The following is a 22,153-nucleotide window of genomic DNA, read 5'->3' as shown; positions in this document are numbered from 1 at the left end:
TGATAATACTCTGTCACAAAGCAAAAGGTGTCTGAAACTGGTTTCATAAACAATGAGTTTAATGCTCTTCAGTGGCCTGCCCAGTCACCGGATCTGAATCCAGTAGAACACATTTGGGATGGGGTAGAACGGGAGATTCGCAGCATGAATGTGCAGCTGACAAATCTGCAGATATTGTGTGATGCAGTCATGTCAACATGGAATAAAATCTCAAAGGAGTAATTGAGGCCCTACCCAGTATTCATATAGTGTTCTTAATAAAGTGCTGAGTGAGTGTACAGCATGAAGACTGTTACAAAATTAATATTAACAGTATCATCCAAGGACCACAATGGAAACAAGTCTGTGACTTTATTGTGTTTTTATCCTTGATGAAGTTTGAGATGCATGTCCTCTGTTCCATGTATTCTTGGAACTATACATTGAATAAAATCAATCAATCAATCCAAAGTAAATATGAAACTTATGATCTCATAAGAGCTTTAAATGTCACTATCGCACCTCTCCACATTGTGGGTTTTGCCCAATTAATTCTAGCTGACAGCAGCCCAAGGTATAAGATGTCATGAAAAGAATGTAACCAGTGCTTCATACAGAGATTATGTGGGGAGAGTTGCACTAGCATTGTCTTTGCTGTCGTTATTTGCCCTCCTTCTATCAGATTGTGAAGAACCAGGTCCCAGGGGTTTCTGCTGGTGCTTGGAAGCATTCCCCCAAAAGTAAACCGAGAGGTCAATGCTGCCTCTCTGCTTTCAGACACAGAGAACTCTTCTGTGGGGGAATCCACCGCCTGCACTCCCTTGGGTTGCAGCATAATTTTGGGTCTTGAATAGTCTTGGATTAATTTGGGTGGTGGTTAATATAGATGGTAATCATGTTTACTCGATAGGGAAAAATACATTTGGTCTTTGTTTGACATAACCGCACTTGTACCATGTGGTCTTGTGGGATGAGTGTGATGTCATGTGGAAACACTTTTGTTTTATGGCTGTTTTCAGGCCCTGCTTGAGTTGAGTGTAAATTAATTGTAACATTGATTATATTTTCTGTATCTGAGTAAATTGGACAATATGGAAAGCTTCTGTAGGCATGTGTACTCATTTGTCTGGTTGTATTATAAAAAACAGTTATTTTTTTATCCTTAGTTTAACTTTAATTGAAGTTAAGCGAAGGATGAACGCCAGAGCCATAGGTAGTGCAGACCGGGATTAGTGAAGCTTTTCTTTAGCAGACACTGAATGTGAGTATTTGTCTTGATTACCTCAAAGCTTGCTAGATGAGTAAAGCCTTGAAGATTGTTTTTGCAGGTCACAAAAGCAGTTTCAAATTGGGCAGCATTGCACATCACTGGTACGTTTTAAAGACTTTCCTGTATCAAAAGTCATCATCATTGCTGAATGTCTCTCCACTAAAAATTCTTGAATTTTCTCTTATGTTCAATGAAGTTAGACCAAATAATTGAGACGCACAACATGTGTATTGTACACCAGTTCCTCTCTATATGGCATTAATGAGTGTGATTGCTTCACCCAAATCCACTGCTTATTTGGCACATCTCTTTTCAGAGGAGTCTACTGATGGATGTGGGGTGAGGAGCCCCATTGAAATCATTTTGTTACATCTCATCAGTGAGCATTGTTTTTAGCAACAAAAAAACGGTCACCCTCTGCCATCTGCCCATCACGGTCTCCGCTCTTTGTGTTGGTTTTTCTCCTTTGTAATCATATAAATGACATCAGATGGAATCTTGTGGCAATGGTCCAACACATTGGTATGAGGAATGGGGAATTGTTGAAACTGGAACCTGCCTGATGACTAACCACTTTTGACCAGGAGAGGACTTCTGCTGGACAGGCCAAAGCTCCAGAGTCTCTGAGGGCCTATGGAGGTTTGCCCTAATAAAGGCAGGTTGCGGTCAGGGCATGGGGCTGGGGCTGGGCGGTCTTTCTGAGGGGTGCGGAGGCCTTTGCCAGCTGCTTCTAGGAAGCCTGTTGACTGGGAGATCGCACAAACAGTCAGTGCCTTGGCTTGGCTTGAGTGCCATTTGGATTTGCGCAATCCTCGCTTTTGTGGATTTCTGTGTAAACCCAAAATTTGAGCTTCAGAGAGAATATCCAGGATTACAGCTTGTAGTGAACTTCAGAAAGGCTGTTATGGTTCAGCTAGGTTATCCTCCAGAATCTTCTTTCAGTAAAAATATTGTATATTGCAGTGAAAGGTTCTGCAGGGTTGGCCAATAGAAAATGTATCATTATTGGAACTGTAGACCACAGGTCATGGCAGTTTTTCTATGTTAATGGTCATGGTCACAATCATAGTCCATCCACGTTTGCCTCTTTATTTTTTTTTATTTATTTTTTTTACAGCTTCCAAGTAGAGATGACCAGATTTTCTCCCAGAATATGCGAGTATATTATGCCATTTGTGCCCCTAGGCCACTGGCAGCAAAACCTCTCCAAAACATCAATAACCCGCCTTCATGTTTGACGGCAGGTATGAAGTACTTCTTTCTTGCATTCCTCTTTGGCTGGTAAACATGCCAATGGTGTGTCTAGTCAAAAAGTAATATTTTGGTCTCATCTAACCATAGTGCTCCCTTCCAGTCATAATTCCAATGGGCTCACTAAGGGCTGTCTTCATTCTACCCTTCCACAGAGTTCGTTTTTTTGGAGATGCTATTTTATCTGTTTTGTTTATATGCAGCCTTTTTTCTTCATTTTTATTAAGGTTGCCACTAATTCTGCCCTTATATCAAGCTTTTTCCATTGCACTAAATCAAAATAGGATCTAACTCGTAAAAAGGTCTCTAACTTTTTACGAGTGATATAATTCTTTAATGGAAATGCGGCCTCTTTTCTTTTTGATCAAAGTATATTGTGAGCTTTGAAGGTTTTGAAAGTGACATTGGTGCCATTTGTTTTAAATTTTGTGTGACAGTTTTACTGCCAAGATGTCCAAGTAAACAAATCTGGTCACTTGATGTCTGGAGCACTGCTCAATAGCTTCATCTGCACCATCAGGAGGATGTGTGCACCATGCCATTTGATTCACAATAACTGCAGAATTGAAAATTTGCAGACCAATGTCTGTCTTTATCCAGCAGGGCACATCAAAACATGAGATCTTTTTGTCTGTGTGTGCTTAGGTGCGTCTAGCTGGGCTTCTTTCCTAATTTTCCTCACTTCCAGATGCTTACTTCACGTGTTCAGTGGTTGCATTCGTGCAGGATTCAACAGATAAGAATTGTATGCAGATACGACAAAATGCATGGGGAAATCACCATCAAAACACAGGTAGTCCAAGTCCTTTAAAAAAAAAAAAAAAAAAAAAAAAAAAATTACAACGGCCATCACGCAGACTTGAACCACAACAAAAGAATTACTTGAGCCAATAGTCTTTCGGTGTCAGCCACTGGTAGCTTTACCTGATTCAAAGAGAAAGCACTTCATTTGATGGGTTGAAAAGATGTCATGCTCCAGCTAGCTTGCTTAGCATGAATACATTAAAACTGAAATCGCTTAGGGTTTAACAAAATGATTGCCCTTATTTGTAGCTAATTTCATCCTGCTTCTGTTACAATGCAATTATGAATTACAAATGTTTGTTTTCAGTTGGCATATTATGGCAAAAAAGTTATTTCTTTCACTTATTTCATGAATTGGTTAATTGCATATTAATTGGTGAATTCCATAGGCTAGCTTGACCACAGCATGGTGAACTCAGCTCTCTTTGCTGAATCTTACTCTGTGGAGGGTATGCCTTCAATCAATCCAATCAGTCAATCAAGTCGGAATGGTCAGGTTGCATTTCAGTTGAGCATTATTTAAACTAAAGTGGGATATGATCAATCTGCTTGAGGGATTATGCCACTTTGGAATCCTTTGGGGTGTGTGTGTTGTCCTTTAGAGATCCTTCTTGGATTCCTACATTTGGGTTCATTCTGCAGTTAAAAAGCTCAGACTTGTGGCATGTCATGCCTGAGCAGAGAGCTTCTTTTAGAAAGTCAGAGCCTTTGGTCTTTAAGACGGGGGAGCTTGGTTGCTGAGCTGAACATGCAACCCCAGGATAATGGGTTCCCCAGGTGCATTAGCCTCAAAGAGGGGCATGTTGTTTCCACTTGCGTCCTCTGGATCTGCATTGTTGGGCTGGGCCCAGCACAGCTCAGTCTCTGGCTTAGCCTGTATCTGTGTGCATCCACAGAGGAGAGACACATTTTAGAGGGATGGAGATGTGGAGTCCAATCTGTAGAGGCTTCCGGTTTCCTAGTTTCTCCCTAAACAAACATAAACAGTCCCAGAGAGCAAGAGAAGGGAGAGCTTACGGATGTGGCTGAAGTGGAAATGCCTTTAGTCATGTACTGCCCAGAAAGCAGGTGTAACATTCTTTAAACTTAAAAGCTTTATATGCGGCTGTGTCTCATGTGCTGATGGGCGAAGGGTAGATAAAGTCCTACAAATTCTATTTTCTGCCATAGTACTCATTGTGCCTTTTGGGGAGTTGTTCTTTAAATGCACTCTAATAACTCATTAGAATGCATTTTGTCTCATAGTATAGTCCAATAAAATATTTTTGGATGCTGGTCTGTACTGTACCTGATAGAGCCTGCATCTTATGATACGGTAAAACTGTGCTTTGTCGTCATAACATTGGCTTATCAAAATGAAGTATATCTAAAAAAAAATAGGACTGGTGCAGCACTTGTGTAGAGAACACATACTTTTCTCTGAGCCAGTTGGACAGAGATCCGACTTTTGGATCTTGCAAAGCAGTCTTGGATTGCATGCGATTCCTATGTGAGTACCCCACAATGCAATGCCTTCACACTGCTCTTGCTACTGTATCTACACTCCACTTAGCAACATGGAATCATCCGGAACCTACACTTAATATGACCAGTTGCATTTCTTCCTCAGTACTGAAATATAATTGCATTGGTCCTTACTTATTCATAGCACTTTAATGCAAAATTTCAATTAAATCATGGACTCATAACACTGTTATTTCGGTGTCCAGGCTACACAATGCAGAGCAGAGGCTTAGCTACTTACAGCATACCACACTATCATTTCCTGATATTGTTCAGGAGGATGCTTAGGACAGTGCACAATTTTAGTTGAATTACTTTTTGTTCCATAATTTATAAATTAACTTGGTCACTAAGCCATCTACTGTAACCACTCCCTATGCTTTTGTAAGCAGGTAATAATATTTGTAGTAAGTAATAAGACTGGATAAAGGGACTTCTCTTTTTCTACTATTTATCCTTTATATTTTGGTTAAGATATGTAGAGGCTTTAAATCAGTTTGTTAAATATGTGTCCTGTTCAATCATAATGAGTCGTAAGTCGCGACGGCCAATTTAAAATAAAACAATATTTATGTAAACATTTGTATTTTTGCCCGTTTTAGGCTTTCATCTTCATTTTGTAGAACAATAAACTCAAGATACACTTTGGGGTCAATACGGCTGATTTTGATAGAGCAGGTCACATACATTTAGATGATACAAGACACTTAGGATGTTTGTCTATCCGATTCTATTAGGACTGTTAGGCTCCTGCTATAATTGTATAAACCAATGGGGTAAGTCTGTCTCTTTCAATAATTGCTTTGGGAGAGCTTTCCCCAGTAGATGGGATCTCGCTCTCATAAAACAAATGTGCCTCCTCTTGTTTTAAAATCTTTGGTGGAAGGATGTGCAGACACATACCCCCTTTACCTTAAATCACATTCCTCTGGGAGTAGCTTGCTGAGAGGGACTCTTACTGGGATTTATTTTGAGTCCAGGCGTGGGGGTCAACTGACAGGGCAATGGGGTTATCTCGTTTGACCTATTTGGAGTAACGTTTTTGAAAAGAACAAGCCCGCATAACTGAATAACTCTTGACACCTTATATTTACGAGCGCCTGGAGGTAGACTGACACCGTTGCCTTTCAGGGTTGCTGACAAGGGTAATGTATGCGCCTCACGGCCTTGCCAAAAAGTGAGCCTGAGGGGGCGAGCAGGGCGAGTGTGCACTGCCAGGGTGTGGAGGTAAAAAACCGGGTGACGTGTCGGACAGCTGCTCGATTCACACATGGCCTTATTTGGCGAGGGCACTGGGAGAGGTGAATGGGGACAGGGCCTGAATATCTGCTCCCTGGTGGAGCGTTAGCCCTGTCTGTGTGTCAACAGGAGTGCATGTTTGTCTGTTAGATTGTTTGTTTACATCTGTATTTTGGGAAATGAATATGTATGTTGTGTCTGTGTTGGTGCTTTTGTTTTGGGGGAGGGGATTAATCTGTGTGGATGTATTTATGGACTTGGCATCTGAAACATGTAGATGTTCAATGTATGGGCATTGTTACTTATTATAGGCTTTTCCATGCCTCAATCAAGGCTTGCTGAGACTTTATTTTATCCCACCACCATAAATTCACAAGGCCCTAGTGGGGCTTGGGGAGTGAAAGTACTCCTCCATGTTAAGATGCTTCAGCCAAATCCTCTGGACCAGTATGTCATTAAATGCCAGAAAGATAGATTTATTTTTCTTCAGGATGCTGTAAATCTGTTCGTTCTTTTAGAGAGAGACCCATTTCAGGAGACATCTGAAGGAAACCTGCAGAGAAGGCCTCCTTTTTTTGTCCCCAAAATGATTTTCCAAACTGTATGACGTACCGCTTTTAGGCTTGAAGTGGTAAAGTTGCAGGTGTCATTCCTAAGTCTGAATGGAAAGCGATACTTAAAAATAAAAAAAGTCACCCTGGATAACGCTATGGGGCTAATCAAACAAATAACTTTTTTACTTAAAAAATATAATGATGTTGAGTTATTTATTGTGATTAAGATTATTAATTATAAAACATGCAGCTATCGTTCCAGGTATGAGGCATGCTGTATAGTGAAATTTCACATTTGCACATAATCTTTATAATAAGCCTGGGATACCACTGGAGATAAACATTACCTGTTTATCATTATGAAAACGCATCTGTCTTTTCAAAGCTGCTGTCAAACAGTGTTGTAACTGCTTTCCAAAAATAGCTATACAGAGATATTGTGCAGAGATCTGGTTACATGCTTTTTGTATCTCTAAAGTATGCCAGCAAGCTGAAAGGTGCTCTGTTGTTTTCCTGTTATTTGCGCACATACTAATCAGCAGTGCCACCCTGAACCTCACTCAATCTCTCAGATCTGACAGGCTTTGTCCTTGCAGCTGGTGCGTTCTGACTGATGAGTGATGGCACAGTCCGATCTCACGCATTCACACCAAAACGTATGTCTTTATGCAAAGGGTTTCTATATGCCTTTGCTAATTTTGTATATGAATTCACATTGAGCACCTGCTTTTAGGACTCCTGAGTGGCCACCATGACTGTGGGCTGTTTAAATGCATTTTCATAGGCTATATGAAAGGGGACCCGTTTGGCCCATTTGGCCTTTGTATTCATTTAGACTTGATCTCCTCTAATTCCTTTTTGCTTTATTGTATTGTCTTTGTATCAGGCGTGTAATTAAACCTTGTCACCTTATTTTTATTTAAATGCTATTACAATTTCAGGATTAAAGGAATTAGAACCCCTTACAACTTTGACTAGTGTTTTTTCTGAAACCGTGGCTGAAACGCATGGCAACATGTGACTTGAAATTTGGAGCTTGTCTGCCAGTCTGTCATTGTCAGGGAAGGTTATTTATAAGAGACCATTCTAGTCAAGATTCCATTCCAACCCCTTGGTTGTAATCTCAACCATATCTATTCCGACACTGAGGAATACCATGAGCATTTTCCCACAAAGGTAGCTGAGCAGCTTTAATGACTGCTTGTTAGGGAATGTGTGTTCGAGTATGCTGTTTGTTTTTCAAGGTAATCACACAGGGCTGCAATCTTCAATGTTAATTTTGCAGCAAGGCCTTTGTATAGTACTGTGGTATGATTCCAGACATGATCAGCCATTCCATGTTCCTTGAAAGACTCAACACCACATTCCTGTTGTGATGGTTTTCAGCCCCTCTCAGCAACCCCCACCCAACCCCCAGGGTTGTATAAAACATAAAGATTAATTTAGAAACAATAGTATGGCACAAAAATAACACTTGGACATGGGCATCAGGTGCCAACTTACCACGCATTGTAACATCCCACCACTTGGGACTGTGGAGACCTACGACAGTGCATGGAAATTATCCTGTGCTTGCCATCCCTTCAGTTTTCACCTAAACCATTGCCATATGTATGTTTGTTTGTTTTAGATTTTTTCGGATTTGGCTATGTAATCAATTCCATCAACATAAAATTGAGGATAAATAAAGGTCAGTCAAACAATACTGCCCACTTATTGCTTTTTTTTTTGTTATTTTAACCACCATGGCAAAAAGGCACAAAATAATACAAATAAATAAATATACAATTTTATATTTGGGGCCTTAGTCAGCAACAGACCTGAGGCAGGTTAAAGAAACAGCCCTCCATCATAGAATATTGCAAATTGCTGATAGAAATAGTGTTTACAATGTTTTATTGGAAGCTTTCCAAGGTACAAGTGTGCTGCAACGTTGTGTCAATTACCCTGAGAAAGATGGAAATAAATCGACAATCAAAGAGCTGTAGTGTGTAAGATATTTAATGGTAGAACTTCTACTTACATTTATTAATTGGTCGAGCTGCCGGAATGACGGAATTACATGTAGGATTCACACCATGTAGGCCATTCACAACTTTGGAGCAAATTCCTCACCTTGAGATGATTGAGGAAATGACTGTGTTGTCTTTCTAACTCTAATGGAAATGAAGTGGTGCTGGCTCGTCTCATGTTTGCCTAGTTGCCGAGAAACATTTTTACAATTGCACAGCCCACCCAGTTCCAATGCTCGCAAGTCCCAGGCTGCAGCCACTCAGGTGGAGCGTAATGCAGTGGACGAGAGGGTTGCCTCAATGTTACCATCGTAAGGGCGGCCTGTAGCGCAGTGGTTAAGGTACTTGACTGGGACACGCAAGGTCGGCAGTTCGATCCCCGGTGTAGCCACAATAAGATCCACACAGTCATTGGGCCCTTGAGCAAGGCCCTTAACCCTGCATTGCTCCAGGGGGGATTGCCTCCTGCTTAGTCTAATCAACTGTACGTCACTCTGGATAAGAGCGTCTGCCAAATACCATTAATGTAAATTAATGTAATGTAATATCTGTGGCAGAGGGGGGAGAACTCTCTCTGTTATATGCACTTATGCACCAAAAAGTTTGGAGTGTTTGGCCTTCTTGGAGATGGTGGGAGGGGGTGCTTGAAAAGGCCAAAATCTACTCACCACATAGTCCTACTGTGCGACTTCAATGATCACATTGGCAATGACTGTGAAACTTGGATGGCATGTTTGGGAGGAATGGCCTTTTTGATCTGAACCAAAGCAGTGTTATGCTTTTGGACTTCTGTGCTGCTCTGTGAATTGCACTCCTCAGCCTCCCGGTGAAAGTCTATGCCAACGTGCTGGAAAGGAGGCTCCAACCGATGGTTGAACCACAGATTCAGGAGTAACAATGTTGGTTTTATCCAGACCAGTTTTTCCACCCTCTCGCAGATCATTGAGGGGGCATGATAATTTGCTTATACATTTTACATGCGTTTTGTTGATCTTGACCTTTTGATCATGTTCCTTGAAGTAGGTGCTGGAGGTGCTGCGGGAGTGTAGGGTGCTGGAGTCATTACTGTGCCCCTTTCAGTCCCTGTGCACTCTTAGCGAGAGCAGTGTTTGCATTCTCGGCATTAAGTCAAACTCATTCAATGTGAGTGTCGGGTTCCAAGGGTGTGCCTCCCCTCCCGTCCTGTTCCTTGGTATTCATGGACAGGATCTCAAAGCGTGGCCAAGGTATGGTGTGTGTCCGATTTTGGGATTGCCATCTCTGCTGTTTACGGATGATGTTATCATCCTTTTGGCCTACTATGTCATACTATGACCTTCGACAAGCTCTAGTACTGTGTACAGCTGAGTGTGATGCGGTTGGGATGAGGATCTCCAAGTGTGACCATGGATCTCTCCTGGAAAAATGTGGTTTGTCCCCTTCAAGTGAGGGGTGTAGAAGTATCTTGGAGATCTTATTCGAGTAATGAGGGGGATGGTGGTAGTGAAGAGGGAGCTGAGCAGAAAGGTAAAGCTCTCGATTTTCATGTCGATTTTCATCCCTACCATGAACTGTAGTCATGAGCTATAGGTGGTGATGGAAAGAGTGAGATTGCAGATATACTGTAAGCAGCGAAAAGTGCCATTTTTCCGCAGGGTTGGGTGAGGAGCTCAGTACCTGAAGGTAGAGCCAATGCTCCTTTGCATTGACAGGAGTCAGTTGAGGTGGTTTTGGCATCTGATGAGGATGCCTCCCGGGTGTGCTACATGTTTCGGGCACGTCCACCTGGGAGGAGACCCAGAGGCAGACCCAGGACACGTTGCAGGGATTATGTCTCCCAGCTGGCCTGGTATCACCTTTGGGTGCCCTGGGGCCAATTGCTGGTGAGGGATGTCTAGGCTGTTCTGCTTGCTCTGTTGCCTCTGCGACAGTGATCTGGATTTAGCCGTTAGAAATGGATGGGACGCAACATTGGTTAGCAAGTATTTTATTTTTAAAAATGAAACCCTGCCCTTTAAAACTGTATATATTGACATTGTTACTGAAGTGCAGTGAGTACTTTAGCTGGCTATAATTTATTGGAAGATCAAGGTGGCCCCAGAGGAGAGATCAGCAGGATCTTTACACGTTACAAATTGGGCTTATACAGTCTGTCTGTTCTGAGCGTTTGTGTACCCAGGCAATGGTTGCCATGGTGAGAGTTTGCTGGCCAGAATTTGTCATGATAGTGCTGGCCAGCCTCTGAGCATTTTTTGGAGCAGTTTATGGACCAGAGATCAGTGACGTAACCAGCTTATGCAATCCCTCAAACTCGCAAGACTGCCTCACTCTTCTCGGCATGCTGTCAAAAATGCTTCAAAATATGCACTGGCAGGTCTTGGCTTTTTTGGATTTGGTGAGGACACATCTGTTTGCGACTCATTTTGGATTAATTGCAACCCATTCATTGGTTTGAGAAATGAGGTGTGGGTGTTGAGGATGGAGGAGGGGGGGACTTTGGTCCACCCTGTCCATTGTACTCTTATGTTGCCACACACCAAAGAGAGTGATATCATATATGCCAGTGGTCGAATGCAGGAAGGTTTGTGTTCTCAGGTGAAACCAGACATTGCGGTTGAGGGCTTGGAGGGAGGTTCTGCTGCTCACTCACTGCGGCTGTACGGTTTCTGGGCCCCCAGATGAGGTCAGAACAGAAGAGCTTCCAAGCCTGTCACTACTAATAATTCCAGAAGGCATCTGCCTGGCCCCCTTTTCATGTAACTGGGTGCAGATTGTGCAACTTCTGCACTCATACAGTACGGCCTCTATGGTAAATTGCGGTGTCAGATCACAGCTGGAATTTCAGCCGTGTCTTTTTTTTTCTTTTTTTTTTTTACATTAAAGCTGTTATTCATTTGGTGTGCAAGAAAGCTGAATTATTTTTAGATTACTTTGTAAAAGGCAACGCAACCCAGGGGTGCTTGTACATAGTTGCTTTATAATTTGGCTGAAGTTCTTGAAAATATGTATTTTAAACCGAAAGTATTTGCACATTCTTGTCATAACTACAATATGCAATGTAATCTGCAATCTTGCTTCTCCTTTTGCAGGTCATACGTAATGCTGTGGTATTATTATGGTCACAGTACAGAAAATTTAATTTCAGGTTGAACAGACCAAGCTTTGTGAAAAAGGAATAATGACAACATGATAGTGGGTTTTTTTTTTATCTTTGCAAGTTGAGGCAGTTCCCAATCATGATGTAAATCATGTGAGAATTTAAGGTGCAGGTTTGAAAACTGGAATATCTACTACTCGCGGGGCTCATTTGTTTTTCTCGTTTTCTTTCTGGAGCGTGCCTGTGTGTGTTCGAAAGAGTGTGGATAGTGGGTGAAGGAAAGAGGTTTGCTAAAATACTGTAAATCAAGTTTTTGTTTTTAGTGCTATTCCTTTTCAGCTTCTCTGGGGAAGACCAAACTATTTAGCATAATGATGCGATTAGTCAGAGCGGGTCTTCTGGCTGGCTCGAAGCTGATTTTGCGTTCTCTCTTTCTCTCTCTCCCCCCTCTCTCTATCCCTCTCTCGCTTACCTCTCTCCTGACTGTCTCTATCTCTCTTCCTCTCCGGAGATATTACTTGCACTTGTCTTTTTGTTTTTGCTAAGGGACGAGTGGAATTTCTTACCCCTTGGAAAGGAGTGTATTTTTCCACACTTTAGAGGTCTGCACCTTTTTTTAAACGACTCCGGAGCCGAGTAACCTGTCCAAGGGCACCGCTGCTGCGCTCTGCACCTCCTCTGCCTGCACCGGGACATCCTGTCCGCACGGCGTAAGCGCAGAGCGGCTCCACGCCTCGGTGCTCAATCCGTGGCAGCATTACAGCGGGCCTAATTTGTGCCTGTAATCTGATTAGGGGAGGGCTGTGGGGGTTCCTGAGCTTGAGCGGCTTTACCACCGCAGCCCTACAGCGACGCATGGAGCTGGCAGACTGAGACCAGGCGCAGCGTGACCGCTCCAGTCTGTCGAGAGAGGGCCGCCGCTGCAGCCTCCCGACGCTACAGAGCCTCCCGCCAGCGGAGCGTCTTCAGCCAGGGCCCCGGGGCTCACGTCTGCTCACGTCTGCTCACGTCTGCGTCCGTCTGCGGCATCACAGCCGGCTGCTGCCAGCTGCCCCACTGCTGACTCCGCTGCTGCACGCTCCTCTCCTCTCTCTTTCTCCCCGCTCCGTTCTCCTCACTCTGCAAAAATGTACCAGAACCCCTGGATCGCCAATTATCTGAGCCATGTCAACTGCTGTGGGCAAGGTGAGTAATGTGAGGGGGATGGATAGTGGTGGGCAGCTTGACCGGCGAAATGCTTTTTTCACCGGTGTCCTTGCGCTGCAGACGGAGAATCCAAGGACAGTGGGAGAGCTGAGTTCCTGCTACCCATGCAGAGGGAGGGAGGAGAGATTGAGAGGGAGTTAGTGGGGGGGGGGGGTAGAGAGGGAGGTATTCTGTTTACCAACTGTCTGCTTTACGCTGTATCTGCACGCGAAATCCACAGGGGTGGATGTTTGTTTTGGTTTGTTTTGTTCCAGGGAGCCTTAATCTGAGCTTTCGTAACTTGCCGTGCTGCATAGTTCCCCTCGGATGTCTTAACTGGCTGAGAATCCACAACAGGTGCTGTTCCGTTGTGTACGCATCAGTGAAAACAGTCCTTGGACTCGTAGCTCTTCTCCAGCACAGTGGAGTTGGCAGGAAGTGCTCAATCATCGTCTGGTTACTGCATCGTCTGGCTGTTTCATTCACCTTGATGTAGATAATCCTGTGCCCTAAATTGTCATTCACTGAAGTTCCTCGTCTATATACGTCTTTGTTGCCTAAAGGTTTGGAGTTTTTACATTTGAAATGACTTCAAAGCTTGTCATTAAAATTGATGCATTTGGTTCAGTGGTAAGAGGGAAAGTATTCAGCCTTGGAAGCCTACTCCGTATTCTCTGTCTGTGGAGTCGTGACAGCTTAAACTGGCGTTATTTCACCTAGTCTGTGACATTTATTTATTTTATGGGGCAAGAAAGACCCCATTTGGTTTTGTTGCCCTCCCTCTCCACAAATGATCACAGCTACCCAGCATGGGCAGTTGACAGAGAAGTAGATTTCTGTGTCAGTCAGCACTTGTGTCAGTGTGATGAAGTGCACCACTGATAAGAGACCAACACCATTTCCCTTCGGTCTTCACCTAATCCTCTTTCTTTGCGGTAATCCTGTATTAACTTAAGAAATGTGCTGATTTCTGGCTCTTTGTATTGGGTAAGTGCATGAATACAGACAGCCTTGCATACTAGGGCAGTGTCACATCAAAACAAAAGTAACCGATGATTCAGTAGTTAATTAATTAGACTGCACTACGGAACTATAGAATGTCCTTTGCTGTAAGCAAGTACCTTGCATTCCTTGTCTGGTCTGAATTGTAAAATATGAATATACTCAGCAGGATAGGCCCAAGGCTGTTGAATTTGTTCCCCATCCTCATGTGTCCAAGGGTCTTGTTTTTGCTTTCACCATACACCAATCAGCAACCAATTCAGTCTAAGAAACCAGTAACGATGAAAACCACCAGATCCTGTGCCTTTCCGAACCAAGGTTTGGAGACCCATGTATTAATGAGTATAGTAGGTCCATTGAAATCCTAGCAGTGCTGCTTGCATGCTTTGAGTAGCATGTCAATGTGATTGCTGTGATTTCTTGTTGTGCATTGTGGGCCTGCTGCCCAACTACACAGGCTGGTTTGTCTGTACTGTACATGCACACAGTACTCTGATGTGGACTACACAAAGCTAGCATTGTATGCTGTTGAAATTCATTCTGCTGTGCTGCACAACTGATCTTCTTCCTTTAGCTCTGTTATGCTTTGTCCTTCATTTTGAGTCATGTCTGTGTAACGGGTGAGATTTTGCCTGAGTCCGAGGTGGGATTTGAACCCCGGCCTCTCACACTTCCAAATATTTGTTGAACGAACGTGTTACCAGCCGGCTAAAGACAAACTCACCCCAAGCCAAGGGCAACAACGTTCTTTTGAATTTGAGGGTTACGTCATCAGGGAGTGTTGTCGCGGTAATCTGCTAAGAGCCTTCGCTTTCACTGCACTTCACTGTGCTTATTACTGAACTAGCTGAGCTAACCCCGCTACATCTGCCTTCATCTTCATTTTAGTTTATCCATGTAGGTCTTCCTTCCAGTTTTTTAACAGTATTAAAAAAGTGGCTTTCTGAAACCTGCAAACAAGTGTTCAAGAGAAAAAACCTAACGCAGTGTTAAGATGGATGGTGTATCAGATGCAGTATATTAGGTCATAGGCCTGCATCCCTGAAATTAGTTTTCAGGAATCTGACAGTTGGTCAGAAAAGGCAAAAATGCACTGTGGAGGGGATCCTCACCTTTACAGAACTAAAAAAGCCTGTTTCCCCTCCCCCATTGCCAAGATGAAATGGTTGGGGTGTGAGCAGATTTCATCTGTGTGAACTGTTTTCCTACGATATGCCTTACAGCTGTGATAATAATCCTCGCACCAAAATCTGATCTGGGCCTTGTTTTTTTTTTTCTCCCTCTGAATACATTTTTTTCTTTCATCTGATGTTTTCAAATGAGCCAAATTGAACGTCAGTCCCAAAGCATCCTTAATAAAGTATAACCGGTTTGAAATGAAGTTTGGGCACCTCAGAAAGGCGTGTCCATCCCTGGGGTCGCCCTCCAGTAATGACTCAAACCACAGTCCCTCTCGCCAAGTGAAAACACATGCTCGCCCTGCTGCTCGATGCTCTGCTCTGAACCAGTAGGTCCTGCAGCACCTCCTTTCTCACAGTGTTCAACCATAAGGTTAAGGTCTGCTTTTTGTGCATTTTTTGTGATAATTCCTTTTGTGGGATTAGCCCATGCATTCAAAACATAAAGACTGAAGACGATGAGTGCCACATATAGAATAAGAACATGATTACTTTGGCCTGCTAAAACAATTTTGAGCCTTAAATTACAATTGGACTAAAATGCTCTTACATAGCCTTAACCCTAACCCTTATAATGCTGACTGAAATTACCATAAGGAATTTAATCAAAAATGACTGTCAGTGCAGTACATTTATTTAAAAACAAATTTTCAGTGATTTAGGAGCTTTGTAACTGAAGGAACTTGACATGTTTGCTTAGTAGGCATACCCATTTCAGGGATTCAGGGTCTTGCATATGATCATTTAAGCTGGGTAGTCCCTGAAACAATTTGTCTGCAAACATTGGAATATGAGTTGTGTACGTTAAAAACTGTGGTGCAGCTGCTACCCGCTTTTAGTGTCTGCTCTGTGGGTGGAGCAGGTGGGTTTAAGGGCTTTCTTTAAACAAACTGCCTTCCCCGTGCCTGCTGATGAGTGCTAGGTAGAAGAGTCAGCCTTAACCTTCCTTATGTAGAGATGACATGGCTTGTTTTTTTTTTGGTTTTTTTTGTTTCTTAAATGGCATTTGTTTTGCTCTGACGCTTTAGGGTAGACATGAATGAAATGTTTATTTTTCACTTATATTTTTACTTAAATTCTGTGACTGGACAGTCTTTTAAGGTTTCAGCATGGTTCAATCAATCTGAGATCGTGCCTTAAATCATAGCTTTTTGGATCGGTTTTCATTGCGTCACGGAAACCAGATTTTCTTGGTCTGTGTTTTCTAACACTATCTGGAGGATCAGCTATTCAGCTCTGCTGTTCTTGCTTGAGCACCCTGTGAGGTGCTGCTAAATTTTAAGTGTCTATTTTGATTTTGATTGAATGGCATACAATGAAATGCATACTGCAGTGAGCCATTATTTTTTCCTTATGTCGACATTCCCCTCGTCCTGTTTGCTGACTACAGTGTGGAGTACAGTAATTGGAGCAATCTGAATGGGCTGTGCCCTCATTGTGGCTCTACTTCATTACAGCCACTGTTACATCCCAGTATTTCTCCTGTTGTGCCTGAATGGATCATGTGTCACTCAGCTTGGTTGAAAAAAATGAATAATTGTAACTGGTTTTATTGCTATAATTTCTGCCAGCGGAATCCCAGGAGAAATTTCCTGCACAATTTAAGGTCTTGGTTTTGGCGGTCTTATTCATTAAAAGCTGCAGTTAATTGCAGCCCATGTTATGCAGATTGATCACACACTCTCTACTCTGCTGTTAAAGTTCAATAAACATGATTAAAAGGTTTTATTTTTTATAGGCTTTGGAAGTGAAGCTCCAGTCAAACTTGCCACTTCAGGACTGTTACAGAAGAGAGCTTTAAGGTAAGCGATCTTAATTTTCACCGGTTTCTGACTGTGTTTCATGGTGAAGACTTTTGGAAAGCTATTTCTACTTTAAATTAGAGCTCTGTGATCATGCTCTTTTGACTTCCTGTTTTAGCAGGGTTGACCATCATTCAGGCCCTGGGAATAATTGCACTTAAATATAAATCGTCAAAGCTGAGATTCTTGTTCGATTGGAAGCTTGTGTGGTGGCGACAAGTTAAATCCAAATATTACCCTTGCCTTCCCTCTGCCAGGAATATAAAATGCAGCTTAATAATATTGCACCACTTTGTCTAGTCTTACTCTGCCTGATGCAGTTTATCGTTGGCCTGTCCTGTTCCAGTTGTTGTGAATGTGACCTCTGGATAGTGCATTGAGTTGTAGGAAAAAGTATCCCTGTGTTCAAGAGGAGCAGTATTGTTCATTAAGCAACAGGAAACAAGTCCCTTTTTACAGGAAGGGCAGCGTTGTGCTCCCAAACACAGGAAATGGTCTTCTACATGCAGGAAGTAGATCGTTTTACGCCAAGCTTCAGGAAAGGACCACTTTAATGCTGGTTATACTGCACATTTGGCTGCAGTAGAGTCTGTGTTGTGCATCTAGCTACAGAAAAGTCCCCTTGTAAGGGAAGGGCTGAAGTATGCACCCAGAAACAAAGTCTCGTATACAGGAAAATAGAATTGATATTGTGGAATCGGCTACAGGAAGTAGCCTTGACCTAAGGCTTCACACAGGATCTCTGATTCTTGCTCCAAATACCACCCTGATAATCCATTGCATTGTGATCAGCAGTATAGAAGCCTAAGGCATCCCATTTTATCAACAATCAGAATAAGCAGGCTCTATCAAGCTTCAACCATGGCTTCCATCTATTGTTGTTTAATTATGCAAAACAATGAAACCTTATGTGCTAAAAGCTTTTGCTACACCCATGAGAGAAGTCCTTAGCAATGAGAGCTGGTGCATTCTCACATCACATTTAAATCGAAAGTGTCAGGATCATGTTTCTCGATTACTATCGAGAATCGAGTTTTGAGCTGTCAATCACATTATTTTCATGCCAAGATCTAGTTAATTCCAGTTTTTGGAACACGTCAGGAATGCTCTATTGGTGCTTCTGAGGTGCCCTTGAACGTGGTCGGGGGCTCTGGTTCTTTGCAGTGGTTAGGACTTGCATGGCTGTTCTGTATATTTTTGAACTACAACATTTTGCTTTTTGAACTAATACAGTGTTCAAACTGTTTTCCTTTTCCAGCTTTCAGAAAGAGTTTTCTTTCGAAGAAAAGGGTGAATTAATCAGGAGCTCCAACGATATAGATGTGCATCTTTTGGCCGTCCTACCAAAAGGTGAGCTGTGGTTTTGAACTGGTAAAAATGTTGTGGTGAAACTGGACGATGGGAGGTACAATAGCCTTCCTCTTGAATGGGGATTCTTCATTAAGGTCAAATGGGAATTTAAGTTCCATTTCCACCAGGAATGATGACTAGTGCTATAATAAGAACCATAAAAGCTTTCCTGTTCCAGTTTCAAGGTGTATATACTGTACCGTAATTAAAAGTATAATGAGCTATAATTTGTAATGACAGGCAGCATTTTGAATTATTTTGACATATCTGCAACTATAAATCATCTCTAACCAATACATGTCCCCTGGGAAGCATGTGTGTTGATGAGTGTGACAACTAAAATGTTCTTTGTTGTGGGCATAAGGGAAAGATTGGTAGTTTGTCATTATAGTTCTCATGCCTGGAGGAAATAGGCAGTTACTCTGTGTAGTTCTGTGGTTTGTTGGACCTGCAGGAGCCTGGTTAGTCCCAGCACTATATTGGGTAAGAGCGGGGCAGAAAGGGTTTTAGGGAGGGGGCCACTGGTTTAAAGCTGTTGAAAGCTGCAGGCGCCACCTGTTCACCCGCTGACACTTCTGTCTGCTTGGCCGTCTGTGAGCCCGTTCACCTCAGCCTAGATGTTACGGCCTATCAGCATTAGGCCTCCGGGTCACACTGCAAACAAGCTGTTATACAGGAGCAGCAATCAATGGGTTCAGTCTGCTAAATTGAGCTGTTCTTTATCCCTCCTCCAAATTTGGGAAAGGTGTGTTCATGGAAACTGTTCCTTTGTGTTAGAGGCCTATTCTCTATTAGAGACTCTCTCGATCTTTAACTACTTATGATAACTGTTCCTTCATGTTAAGGAGCTATTTTCATTTTTTTTTATGCATTTAGAGTAATTTCACATATGATGAAATTTTGATCTGTTTCTATAGATGTTTACAGAGAAACATGGATGGCACATTTTCTGGAAACAATCATTGGTATAAATAAAGAGATTCAGTTAGATTTTCTGCCCTAGATATTTTTGCCCTTTGGTCACTCAGTATGAATTTTTCTGACATGCCTCCATTACCTGCGACTCCACTTTAACTCTCATCCCTTCCCTAGAAGTACAGTTTATCTTCAAAAATAGTCCCAGTCCAGTGTAATCAAACTGACTGTTACAAATCAAACCATCCAGTCATCACTTAATGAACTGTGTGGCAATATTATGTAGCTTCTACGTACTAGCAGCAGACCGTTCTGTCCTCACTTTCCTTCTCTCTCTCCCTTCTCTGACCAAAGGACATTATTTTAAGGCCAGTCTCGTGAGGGATTCAGACTAAGAATATCCATTGCCCACACGTTCACCCTTTCTGGTCTCCTTAAACTTCAAAGTCGTCATTTAACCTTGAAAGAAGTGAGATGATGTGCCATATGTATACACTGTATATGCATACACTTCATAGTTACATCACATTGAGCTACCACTCCTGGAACGTACATATAAGTGTATTTGGTGGTTGCTCACTATGATGTGTTCAAATGATACCTATTTTTCTTATTTTATTTTTGTCCCTGTAGCAAGATTGAATTTAAGCAATCCATTGGCTTGAACGTGACCGTTTATATCTTTTCCAAATGAAAAATGGTCAGAGCTAGCCAAGAATGTGATGTAATTTTACATGCTATTTGTGTTTTTACCATTACACCTGCTGATTAAAATAAATAAGTAAATAAATAAGTAAATAAATAAGTAAATAAGTAAATAAATAGATAAATACATATATCCGATGTTTTCACATTTTGGATACACTTTAGTTTGGCTAGGCTAGTCATCATGAATAGACCCCATGGTTTTAATGAGCACTGCAGTATTTTTGTATCCAATCTCTTCAAACCCCCTAAAATAGTTTGGATGGCCGTTACAAGCCTCCAGACTGAATCTACTACCTATTTTTTCTGACTGCGCGACTGAGAGTGCAGGAAGCTTGACAGTTTTCTGTATGTGTGTTGCTGTTTGTGTATTTCTTAAGATTCTATAATCTGGCTGCCTTGCACATTGGTAATATTAAAATGTTATTTTAAAATAAACGCCATATTATTTCAATCCTGTTGTGTTCACTGTTAGCTTTTCAAATGTTCAGTTATTTGTCGTCTTCTGTGCTCAGTTTCAGAATTAAGAAAGCGGTTTGAGAACAGCTCAGACGATTCGGAAATGAACAGGTATGTACCTTAATGGCGTGGGCTGAACGTACATTATGATCATGGACTGCACTGTCTTGAAAGATGATTCTGATGGTGATGATGATTCTGATGAGTGTGGGGGTGGTGGTGAGGACAATGGATGGTGACCGTGATAACGGTGAAGGTGAGCATGATGATGATGATGATGATGATAGTTGAGCGTCTGAGTACCTTGAAAAGCACTCTATAAATAAAATCTATTATTATTATTATTATTATTATTATTATTATGGTTTAATTGATTGCTATGTACGTGAATTGCTAGCTCACGAATGCCACAGTACACCACCGGGTGAAATGAGACCTGGGTTCAAATGGTATTCATTTTTGGATTCAAATACACTTCAGCATTTGACTAAACTTGCCTGGTGTATTGGAACAAATGAAATGATCCCTAAAGTGTAAACCCCTCCCATCTGCTCCTCAATGTAGGCTCAAATGCACAAAGCAAGATCAATAGAGCACAGAAAAGTATTTGAATCCTATTTGAGTACTATTTGAACCCAGGCCTGGGTGAAGTCCACACTATTAAGTCCTTCTGATGTTCCCTCCAACGGAGTGTGCAGAAGGAAAGTTCTGGAGCTATGGTCTCCAACCCTACATGTCTATAGGGTCTGCTACAAGAACTCTCCAGAACAGTGGTCTCCAACCCTGATCCTGGAGAGCTACAGGGTTTGCTGGTTCTTATTGTTACTCTGCAATTAATTAATCAATGTAAGCAGTTGATTCCACAGTTAATTCACCTGGTTAACTGGGTCTCATCAGGGTGCTCATTTTAAAGTGAAAACAAAAACCAGCAGACCTAGTAGCTCTCCAGGACTAGGGTTGGAGACTAGAAACTGTTCTGGAGTATGTGCTGTTTATAGAGAGAATGCGTTTGCAGACTTGACCTTGCTTTCCATGCCCTGTTCTGGGGCCCCGTCCCTCTTAACAGGAAGGAGAGGATTGCTCGGCGTCTGGAGGGCATCGAGGGCGATGTGCAACCCGTCCTGCTGCCCACCTGTCCTGGCCTGGTCACCAACCGTCTGCTGGAGGAGGACACCCCACGATACACCCGCGCGTCTGACCCCTGTGACCCCTGCGCAGGTAATGCAAATGCAAAAAATTACGCCTCCCAAAAACCAGGCTTATATCTCTACAGATTTCTATCCTGCATTTCATTGTGTGACCCATCGAGAAAATGTTTTTCGGCTGCTTACGTTTGTATGAAACGTACTCCACAACGATGTTGTCTTTTTGTTATTATTTAATTCATGGAATGTCATTATATATTAAGAGGTTTAAAGACATATCTCGGGTGCAAAAAGAGCATAATGAGTACATTGCTGCTATGAAAAATGAAGCATTTAAATGTGTATCCTGTCCATAATGCAATGTGCTTGAATCTTGCTCAGGCTGCAATGTACAGTGGCAATATGGCAGTAAAGAAAAGCCGAAAAGTGGTTCTACAGTGCTAAAAAGTATTCATTAAACTTTACACGGTTACATTTTACAAGGTATTTGGGATGTTCAGCGATTGTTGGAGGTTAGGCAGAGGATGAATCCAAATTCTGGCAACCAGAGTTGAGCTGGACTATAGTATTAAGAGCCTGGCAATGATGTGATTAGGGATTTATGGTATTGAAGTGTAGAAGACACAGGGCAGTACTTCAGGATGTGTAAAGTGATGTAATGAAATGTGAGAATTGTGAGATTGAATGGGGTTGATTGTAGGGATTCATATGGAACTCATAACTG

General features: G+C 42.2%; 1 protein-coding gene across 17 annotated transcripts in view; it reads left to right on the top strand.

The window, feature by feature from the left end:
* svila (supervillin a) overlaps positions 1-22,153 on the top strand; it is a 100,871-nt gene that overhangs the window by 27,069 nt on the left and 51,649 nt on the right. For 11 of the 17 annotated variants that reach the window (XM_061239143.1, XM_061239131.1, XM_061239136.1 and 8 more), the window contains exons 1-5: positions 12,801-12,873; positions 16,792-16,855; positions 18,114-18,205; positions 20,341-20,395; positions 21,351-21,502. In XM_061239143.1, coding sequence (XP_061095127.1) covers positions 12,816-12,873; positions 16,792-16,855; positions 18,114-18,205; positions 20,341-20,395; positions 21,351-21,502 — 421 coding nt within the window. In that variant the 5' untranslated portion in view covers positions 12,801-12,815. Of the gene's footprint in view, positions 1-12,787; positions 12,874-16,791; positions 16,856-18,113; positions 18,206-20,340; positions 20,396-21,350; positions 21,503-22,153 lie in introns of those variants that run through there. The other 6 variants (XM_061239129.1, XM_061239127.1, XM_061239141.1 and 3 more) reach the window with 4 other exon arrangements.

Source organism: Conger conger, chromosome 4, assembly GCF_963514075.1.
Source record: "Conger conger chromosome 4, fConCon1.1, whole genome shotgun sequence".
Classification (NCBI taxonomy): Eukaryota; Metazoa; Chordata; class Actinopteri; order Anguilliformes; family Congridae; genus Conger; species Conger conger.
The sequence above is the reverse complement of the archived record's forward strand: the minus strand, read 5'-3'. Positions and strand labels throughout refer to the sequence as shown.